This window comes from Bubalus kerabau, chromosome 22, assembly GCF_029407905.1.
Source record: "Bubalus kerabau isolate K-KA32 ecotype Philippines breed swamp buffalo chromosome 22, PCC_UOA_SB_1v2, whole genome shotgun sequence".
NCBI lineage: Eukaryota > Metazoa > Chordata > Mammalia > Artiodactyla > Bovidae > Bubalus > Bubalus kerabau.
In genome coordinates, this window is record NC_073645.1 from 21,139,030 (window position 1) to 21,149,652 (window position 10,623).

At 48.6% G+C, this 10,623-nt stretch overlaps 1 protein-coding gene across 1 annotated transcript; it reads right to left on the reverse strand.

Annotated features, from left to right (window-relative positions):
* Nucleotides 1–446: 446 nt before the first annotated feature.
* On the reverse strand, nucleotides 447–2,864 carry FRAT2 (FRAT regulator of WNT signaling pathway 2). Its single transcript, XM_055560439.1, has one exon. It carries the CDS (start codon nucleotides 2,517–2,519, stop codon nucleotides 1,824–1,826), a length of 696 nt encoding a protein of 231 aa, XP_055416414.1. The 5' UTR covers nucleotides 2,520–2,864; the 3' UTR covers nucleotides 447–1,823.
* Nucleotides 2,865–10,623: the final 7,759 nt, after the last annotated feature.

Consider the following 10,623-nt stretch of genomic DNA (forward strand, 5'->3'; position numbering starts at 1 on the left):
CACTGGTATAAAACCCTACTGTCAGAATTCTCTAGGCCACAGCTTAAGACTGGGTCAAGTCTCAAAAATGAAAATAGTGAGGCTCTGTCTATACCTCCCCATTCTTCAAACACAAAAAATTCAGAAAACTCACCTTCCTCCACCCTCTTCCAGGTACAGCAAATCACTTGGCCTCTGTCCTCCCTCCAGCCTAGAAAGTTTCTGGACTATGTTTTGATTCCACAAAAGGAGTTGAAAGCCCACCTAGCATGTTTTCTAAAACCTGGACTGAATTTTTGTGTCTTGTGGATTATCGACTCAGAAGCACTCTTGGACTGCAGCTCCACCAGTCTCCACCTCCCACCTCGACCCCCCCCAAGGGCCCTCTCCATTATAACTTCATTATGAAAGGTGTCACCTATGTGCTTTTCTTTCCCCCCGCCTTCCACCAAAAAGCCAAACCATGCTCCAAAACAAAAACCCAATTTATTCAGCAGACATTTTAATTAAGAAATCCTAGAAATCAGGACCACCACAATTTCAGACACTCCGGTGCGAAGTGTACGTCAACAGCTACATCTGAAGGATGAGCAAGCCATTGAATCTTTTTTTAAAAAGTGAGTTTAGCTCCCTTAAAGTTTGGAGGTGGCACCTTATTTAAAGCGCCCTCAAGTTTCCTAAGTTTCATATAGGTAAAGCCAGCAGTTTCTCCTCTTGGAGAGTCACATTTAAAACACGGTTTCTGTCACTCACAAAAAGCTGGTGCCTAGAGGAAACAGAGAGGTGAGGAGCCTCAGAGACTCAGGCTCATGGCTCCACGGAGGGCCAAAATAGAGCAAACAGCCAGGGTCTCATCCATGCAGTGCACATCAGAAATGGTGGAATAAGAAAGGCCAGGCAGGAGGACAGGAGAGACTCAAGGGATTGTTTATGACTGTCTCTGAGAAAACTCAGGGCATGGCCAAGAGTGGCCTCGCAGGAGGAGTTCTGGATAGAAAGAAAGCACGGAAAAAAAAAACAAGTAATTCTCCTTACTCTGTATGTCCGCTCCAAGAGGTAGCAAAGCATAAACAGGACTCTTCTTGGAACAAAAGAAAAGACAGACACAGGGGTGAGTTAGCTTTCCCAGGAACCCCACAGTGTTCCACCTACAGCACACCATGACCTTGAATCACAGGTGGCAAGGTCAAGGCATTTAAAAGTCCACATCCAAGTCGACCCACCTTCAAAATTCTCCACCTCCCTGCCCCAGACAACTGGAGTTCCCATCTCCCGCCTCGATCAGTCACCGGATGAGGATGGGAGAGTAAGGGGGCTGGCATCCCAACCCACCCACCACCAAGCTTTTACATTCTTCTCTCTGGAATTTCTTTGCACAGCGATTGTAGCACCATTTTCACTAAGCTCCTCCACCGGAAAATAAAGAAAATGTATTCGAGTCATCAGTTTTCAAGTATTGTTATAAAGCCCTCACGATTCTCGCCCCTTGAAGCCGAATCTTTAAACAATCCTAGCACACGACATCCCCAAGGGTTAAGTCAGGTACAAGTTGATGCAAATAGCTGCCATAGTCTCCCAGTTTTGTCCCAGGTCCCTGGGGCCGGGGTTAATTCTCACGCGACACGAACGCGCCCAGGCCCGCGTATTTCTCCACGCTCAAGTTTTCTCCGACAGCCTCGCCGGGGCCACTAACTTCTCGGCTTGAGGTCTCTCCCCACGCGCCTCCTTGCAGTCTATGCGGTCGCTCCAAGAACGGCAACGGCGGCTTCAGCTCAAGGTTGGGGTAAGTAGGACGCCGTAGGGTCCGCGTAGCAGCTTCTTTTCCTTCCTCCAGGGCCCCTGGGTCAGTGCAAAGCGCCGGAGGGCTGAAGGGAGACAGGATCTGGTCGGCTGCGGCTGGCCCCCGGTCCGGCGGGACCCGCGGGGCCTGTGGCTGCCACCGCGGCGACTGCTCGCTGGAGCCTCCGCACGGCCTCCTTGATGAGGTTCCCCGAGAGCACCAACTGCTGCAGAAGCCGGTGCGGGTCGTCGTCGTTGGCGCGCGCCCCAGCTGGGGGCCATCGTCGCTGTGGCAAGCGGCGGGAGGTGACAGCGCCCCGCAGCCATCCTCGCCGGCACGGCCCGGGTAAGGTACTGGCTCCAGCGGCGAGCTCCGCCACAAAGTAGGGCGCAGCCCGGCCCCGCACGCGGCCGCGGTCCCCGAGGGCGCAGCGCAAGGCCCCCGAGGGCGCCGGGCCCCCAGCCTCGACCGACACGGCCGGTAGAAGCAGCGGCTGCGCTGGGGCGCGGGCCTTGTCCGCTCTCACCGCCGCCGGGGGCCGCGGGGGCTGCAGTGGCGGCCCCGGGGGCGCACACGCGGAGGCAGGGCGGTCCTGCGCCGCGTCCAGCTGCAGCGTCTCGCCGATCTGGGCCACCAGCCGGTCCACCTCAACCGAGCCGCCCACAGTCACCGACTGTTCCAGCAGTAGGAAGCTGTCCTCCTCCTCCTCCTCCTCCTCTTCCTCGCCGGCTTCCTCTTCCTCCTCCCTCCGGCACGGCATGGCCCCCCGCGCTGGCACCCGGAGCTGTGCGGGAGTCGCTGGCGGCTCGGCTGTCCCGGGGGCTCGATGTGCCGTGGCGGAGCCGGGCGCGGTGCTGAGGCCAAAGCCGAGGCCGAGGAGGTAACCGGAGCCCGCCAGGCACTCGCGCCGCGCGCCTGCAGCCGCGCGAGCCGGGATCCTACTGGCTCAGGTTGATTTGTAAACAATGGGTGACGTCGCCGCCGGGCCCTACCACCGCGCCGGGGAGTGGGGGAAACGCGAGTAGGCGGCCCGGCGCGGGCAGTCGCGGGAAGGGCAGGGACGCAGCCGGAGCCTTCTTGTGTCTGCGCTCGGTGTCTGCCTAGGAGGGGATTCCGGGAGTGGGGAGAACTTCGTACTTCCCCGGCCCGATCAGCAGCACAAGATAATGAAGACTCTTGAGGAGGCCTGTATTGGATTCTCCCACTCACGGACACACCTACCCAAACACCCAAGCCCTCCTCCTCGGACGCTTCCTCCCTCCCCACGTGTCAGCACGGCGAGGGCCGGCCCTGCTCCACCCCCGCGCACCCGCAGTCACCCGAACCCGGAGTGGTGGGGGAGGGGCGGGCCCTGCGACCAGCCGGCTCGGAAAGGGTGGGGCTGGGGAAATTGGGGCTAGGGAGGGCGACGTCGCATTGGCGGGCCTAATCGACCTGAGGTGGGGTCTATGAGCTTACCCCCTCTGCCCAGGCTTCCGGCCCCCAGGCACAGCGCTAGAGGAGGACGCACCACCGTTTGGCTAAAGAACAGCTGACTTTGTTCATTAAAAAAAAAAAAAAAAAAAGATTTAAATAGAAATATAGGGCAATAGAAAAAAAAAAACCTCTAATCATAGAACTCAAACATGGTTTACATATTAGAATTTTTCTTTTCCAGCCTTTTTCTATTAAAAGTGTTATGCAAACAGCCATTCGTATACGTTATTCACTTTCCCACTATCATTACACCATAAATGGTGTTCGTGTTATTGCATGCGCTTTGAGAACATTTAATGATTACGTAAGTTTCCATTAAATGACTGTGCCATGAATTATTAAACAACTCTTAACGTTTGCTGTTTACCTTCTTTCACCGTTGTAAATAAGTATGTGATTAACATTTTTATGCGCAGAAATTTTTTGTGTGTTGATTCTAAGAACATATTGCCAGGAATGGAAATTCAGGTCAAAGGATATGGATATTTTAAGGTTTCTGATAAATGTACCAAATTGCTTTCCTTCCAACAGTTGGGTAAATTTATTCTCCCGTCATTCATGTTGTAAGCATATGGTATTCACCGTGCCTTCACGAGTATTATAGTTACTTTTTTTTTCTGGTTTTGTAAGTGATATGGATAACTCATTTCTGTATTTATTTGATCTTACTTAGGTAGAGGAGTTTTCTAAATGTTAACCAACGTACTTCTTTTTGGGGGGAATAGTTGTCTCATAAGTTTTTCCTATTGAGGTTTTTTTTTTTTGTATTTGCATAACTCCTCTACATACCAGAAACTAACTCTTCTCTTTCATATTTTGCTGTGACTCTTTCTTCCGTTTTTGTTGGCCCTGTGCAGTTTTTTATTTTTCACTAAAACTTAAACTTTTAAAACAGTCATATCTATATAAAGTCCCTTCCTTTGAAACTTTTACTACAATGCTAAATTTAGAGTCTGGCCTCCAGAAAGTTATTAAATATTCAGTTCTATTTTCCTAGTGTCTTGATTTTTTTCAAATCCATCTGGATTAATTTTGGTCACTAGTGCGGGGAGATAATATGATGCCACACCCTCCCACCCCGAGGCTGCAGGCACAGCGGAATACAGGCAGGGCTGTATTTCTTCACTGGGCCAGAGGTGTTTGGGTACTATAGACACAAACTCTTCCCTGATGAGCTCCCAGCTGCTGGGTAAGCTGAAGGCTGTAAGGTCTGGGTGTGACTGGGAATATTATGATCAGTTGAAAAAAAGACCTGAACAGGTTGTACAAAGACCTAAGCAGATTCACGTCTCATTCCTGCCACGTCTGGGTGTGTGGCTTCTGGCAAATCAGTTTACAAGTGAAAACACTTGTAAAATGGAAAAAAATAATCCTGGTCCTGCCTCCCCCTGAGGATTGCTTTCAAGATCAAATGAGATAATGGGAACAGGCTTTGTCAGGCATTACCAAAGTAATGTGGGATTAGGTCCAGTGGTTTACTAACAGAGGTCTGGCTTAACTCCAGCCATTCCCTCAGGGTAACAGCTAATACATTCACGTAAAATTCCCCCCCTTGCAGCCCACTAAGTAAAATGTACCCCCAAGGCATTACTTCCTTGAACTTGATTGGTCCCTGAATTCTGCCTCCTGCTTATGGGACCTGGGATTGCTTGAAGTCAGTCCAAAGCCTCCCAGATCCCAAGCTGTGACCCCACAACTAGTTCTGCAGGTTTTGGTGACAGATCCTTTCCCAACGTGCAGACTTCCTCCTGCATGTCTGTGGAGGGCTCTTCATATACTTTATGGATGCGAACTGAAAGCCGTTGCCCCCAGAGAGAGAGGAGTCTCATTTTCATTCTGATGACACTTACTAGAGAGAATTTCAAGGGGAATGAAAATTAGGGGAGGTCTTATGGATTTCAGCAGAGTTAAATGGTAATTTTTTTTCCCTCCTCTCTGTAAGATGATGCCTGCCTGTAAGTAGAGAAAAGCAGTTTTATGCTCCATTGACTTTAAACATTAATGGGGTTGGTGTAGCTATTGTCTCTAACCCAGCATCCCTGGAAGTCGTTTTTTGTCTTCTTGTCAGGGTAATTCCCACAGTGCTCTTAGTACTATAGGAAATAGAGCTGAGATGGCATTCTTTTAAAAATCTTCCCTTTGTAATGTTGCTTTTGTGTGGAGATTGCTATGTAAATATGCCGGGACTCGGGTATTATACTACTCATTATAGAGAGGAATTCATTACTGGAGACCAACTCCATTTTCCTGGGGGCACTTCTCTGGAGAGCTCTGAGAGAGGAAAGTGCAGTGCTGGACCAGTGGGAGGCAGAGAAATGCCCTGGATTAGGAATCAAAATACAAGATGCTGGAGAGACTCAGATGCAATTAAAAGTAATGAGAGGGTATCAGAAAGGGAAACGAAGAGAGCTGTGTGCCTGGCACGCTGGCCGTCTGCCTGGAAAGAGACATGGAGGGTATTCAGCATCACCCGTGGAAGGACACAGAATTCAAGGATTTTCTGCATTTGTTTAGACTGCATTGAAATTCTTCACAAGGAGTTTGCTTTCCACATGGACTTTGTTTTCAGTTGTCTGCACTCAGAGACGCCAGCAGGGATGAAGAGAGAGAGACTATAGGCTTGGAATCCCACCTGCATCCAGGCACTTCATCCTTCTGTGCCTCAGATTGTGAATCTGTAAAACAGAGGGTGATCCCTTCTTTACAAAATTGTTATATTACATAAGAATATGTATGGGAAAACTCATCGCATGACCCTGGGGGTGATATTGGAATGAAGCTCTGAGAAGCAGAAATAGTCTTAGAGATGTTTAAGCCTAAAAAAGGCAAGTTCTGTGCTGTGGTCCATTAATGGATGACTAGTTAAACAATGTAGCCACACAATGGAATATTACTCAGCCATAAGAAGAAAGGAAGCGATGATGTGCTACATTATGCTCAAAAACATTACGCGAAGTGAGAGAAGCCAGAAACACAAGGTGGTGTATTGGGATTCCACTTACAGGAAATATCCAGAAGAGGTAAACCCACAGAGGCAGAAAGCAGGTTGGTGGTTGCTTAGGCCTGGGGAGCGAGAATGGTGGGGGTGGGGGAAGACTGCTAAAGGGTGAGAGGTTTCCTTTTGGAGTGTTGAAAAGATTTTGGAACGTGATAGTAGAGGTTGCACAGCCCTGTGGGTATATTCAACGTCACTGAATTGTATACTTCGCAATAGCTAATTTTATGTTATGTGCATATCACCTCAATAAGACAGAGTCTATGTTGTATCTGGTATTTGATCTAGTTCTTTCTCTGTAATTGTAACCGCAGCCTACTAGCGGATGTGAAGTTATCGCATCTTCACCATCCTTCCAGTGCAGGCCACAGATCTTTTTCAACTTTGAAGTCCATTGAAAATGCCAAATCAGCTGATTCCCTCACTCCTGCTGTGTGATTTTCTGACTGAGGTAAACTGGGTCATTGACTTCCTTTGGCAAGCAAGCAGAAACTAGTCCAGCGGCAGCCAGGGGACCCCGGTAGTCCTGATGAAGATCTTCAGTCATCTTTTCCATCCTCTCTTCTCTGTGCTAAGGGCATAGGTTGGTGTAGATTGCAATTATTTTTAATAAAATGTCTACCTAGGTAATCATGATTAGAAATTGCCTTGGGCAAAACCATAGGATCAGATAGCAGATCAGTGATTGCCAAAGGTTAAGTTGGTAGAGGGAAGGCTGTGACTACAAAAGCGAACACAGGGGAATTTTGGGGGCCGATGGAAATGCTTAATGTCCTAATTGCAGTAATGGTTACACATATCTGCACAGATCTGAGAGCTGTACACCAAAAGAGCAAAACAAACTGTAAACACACATACCATATATTAATTATGGTGGTGGTTGCATGGGTATATATATATTTGTCAAAATTCAATGGACAAGACCAAAAAAAAAAAAAAAAAAATTCAATGGACAGGGACTTCCCTGGTGGTCCAGTTATTAAGACTCTGAGTTTCCACTGCAGGGGCCACAGGTTCAATCCTGGTAGGGGAACTAAGATTCCCACATGCTGTGGTGTGGGGAAAAAAAAGAAACCCAGTGGACTTTTTAAATGAGTGAATTAATTATATTACAGGGCTTCGCTGATGGCTCAGCAGTAAAGAATCCACCTACAAGGCAGGAGACACAGGAGGCCAAGGTTTGATCCCTGGGTTGGGAAAATCCCCTGGAGAAGGAAAGGGTAACCCATTCCAGTATTCTTGCCTGGAATATCCCATAGACAGAGGAGCCCGGCTGGATACAGTCCTTAGGATTACAAAGAGTTGGACACAATTGAGCGACTGAGCATGTACGCACACACAATTATACCACAATAAAATTGATTTTCAAAAATTTGCCTTGGGACATGAAAGACATGCCCTATACATTCTCTGTAAATCACATATGGGGAAGTAGGAAAGGTGATGGTTGGGCTGCTGGTTGTGTGACAGACCAGCAGGGAGTGGGGTGAGGGAGATCCTGGCAGGGTCACCACAGCCTGGAGCTCAGCTTGAGAGGCTGTGACTTCCCTTCATTCCATCATCCAGCACATCAAAGGGTACCTGCATAGTGTCCTTACAGAGCCTAACAGTCTGTGGTGGGAAAAATAATGGCCCTTCAAAAATGTCCACGGTCTGAGCTCTGGAGCTTGTGAATATGTTATCTTACATGGCAAAAGGGACTCTGCAGATGGGATCAAGGGACTCTTGAGTCGGGCAGTTTATCCTGGATTGTCCAGATGGGCTCAATGTAATCATCACAAGAGGGAGACAGGACTTCCCTGGTGGTCCAGTGGTTAGACCAAGAATCTGCCTGCCAATGCAGGGGACATGGGTTTGATCCCTGGTCCAGGAAGATTCTACATGTCATGGGGCAACTAAGCCCATGAGCCAAAACTACTGAACCCAAGTGCCCTAGATCTTGTGCTCCATAACAGGAGAAGCCACTGTCGTGTGACGCCTGAGCACTTCAACTAGAGAGTAGCCCCTGCTCACTGCAGCTAGAGAATGTCCATGCCCAGCTACCATGAATGAAAAAAATTTTTTTAAAAAGAAGAGGGAAGCAGGTGGGTCAGAGAAGATGTGATGATAGAATTAAAGGTAAAAGGTTGTGATGGCTTTGAAGATGGAAGGGGCCATGGGCCAAGGAATGTAGGCAGCCCCTAGAAGCTGGAAAAGGAGAGGAGACAGTTCCTGCCCTACAACCTCCAAAAAAGAACACAGCCCTGCTGACACCTTGACTTTAACCCAGTAAGACCCACTTGGGGCTCCTGACCTCTGCTGCTGCTGCTAAGTCCCTTCAGTCGTGTCCAACTCTGTGCGACCCCATAGACAGCAGCCCACCAGGCTCCCCCAACCCTGGGATTCTCCAGGCAAGAACACTGGAGTGGGTTGCCATTTCCTTCTCCAATGTGTGAAAGTGAAGTCGCTCAGTTGTGTCTGACTCTTCGCGACTCCATGGACTGCAGGCTACCAGGCTCCTCCATCCATGGGATTTTCGACAGTAAGATAATAAATGTGTGTTGTTTTAAGCTTCTAAATTTATGGTAATTTGTTAAGAAACAATAGGAAACTAATGCACAGTCTAATGCAGAAAAATGTATAAATCAACAATTATTGTACCCTACCTTAAACATGGGTCATAAAAGGATTGAGTACCAAGTGTGATGGTTCAATCAAGGAGCCACTCAACCCACTCAATGAGTTAGGAATTACTTTCTACAAAAGTGACCCAGACTGATGCCTTAAGGATGCTGTTGCAACATGTTCACAAAAACCCATTCCTTCTTCCCTGGGAATACAGCTAGAATATGTTTTCCAGACTCGCTGTGCCCACATGGCTGAGTTCTAGTCAGTGAAGCCTGAGCAGAAACAATGCGTGCTGATCCATAAAAACCTCTTCAGGTGCTCATCCAATGCTCTTTCCCACTGTACTCACAGCGGTGTCAAGGCCCAGGGCAATCTTGAAAGCCACACATGGAAAATGGCAACCCCACCCCCAACCTGATCACCCAACATCTAGGAACACCAGATGTTTAGCTTTTCATGAAAATTTGAAAACCACTTTTTGTGTTAAGTGCTGAAAAGTTTGAGATTTGTGACAGCATCCAGCATAACACTAAGTAATAGGGGTGGGGAAGGGTTAACAGGGAAGAGAGAAGAGAAGAGAGTAGCACCTCTACGCAACTTGAAAAAGCTCAAATATGGCTGGACCAGTGTCTAGAGAAGGCACAAAAGGGGGTATGTGAAGGATGGGGTGCAGTTTGAGCTGCAGAGGTAAGCACTGGGTGGGTTGTGAGCACAGGTGGGCCACGAAACCTGATTTGCATTTTAAAAAGAGCAATCTGGTAAATTCCCTGGTAGTTCAGAGGTTAGGACTCGGCACTTTCACTGCTGCGGCCCTGGTGGTGGAACCATGCCATGCAGCACAACTAAAATAAATAAATGCATACATGTATACAAAAAATAGAAATAAGAAATAAAAGGAGCAATCTGCCTATAGGTGCCAGGGCCCAGAGGAAGTAAACCCCAAAGAAGTAAATATAAAGGCCAGATGCCAGTTTGGGATGATGGTGAAATGGAGGCCTCCCTGCTCAAGGAAGCACTCTGTGATCTGATCGTGCACAGCCCAGATGAGCTTCTGATAAGCCACAACCAGGCTGGGTTCCCATCCCTGTCCTGCAGGCCAGACCAAGCATTTCACCATGTTACAGAATTTGTCCTATAGAGGGAAATTCACTTCTAGTAGGCCATTCTGGATTTTCCTGCCAGAGCAGCTTTACTTCTAGCATCTTGAGGTGAGGGAAGAGACTGGTGAGTTCAGCATCTGGACTCACCTGTAGACCTCGACACACAGGTGCGCTGAAGCCTCCTCTTTCCTGTTTCAGACTCCTGCAGGCAGACAGCAGACCACCTTGGAGTCAGTGCTGGTCTCCGCAGAAAAACCGCACAACTTCATGTGGGAAAACAAGCCCATTTGGAAATGCAGACTTGAGGATGTTGTCTAAATTCATTCTTGCCCATTGCAGGCCTGTGTCCCTAGGTCTAGTGAGCTGTCCAGGGACCATGGTCTGTCTGGTCCTGACCAACGTTAGAGGGGACACCTCGTTGGGAGTGGGGTGACTTGGGTTCTTCTCCAGTAGCTGGATGCTGGGGACAGCAGTTCCAGCTCTGGGCCTCATGGTTCCATTTGTAAAGCCAGGGGTTGGACTCAACTCCTAAAAGCTCCCTTGGTTCTGGGATGCTGGGCAAGCAGCTGGGCTATGATATCCAAGCTCGTAATTTCTAAGCCCTCCTCATGGTCCTCTAGCAAAATTAGGATGGCTAGCAGCTAGTACCAGAAAAGCTGACAAGGGCTCTGGGAGACTTTGTGCTT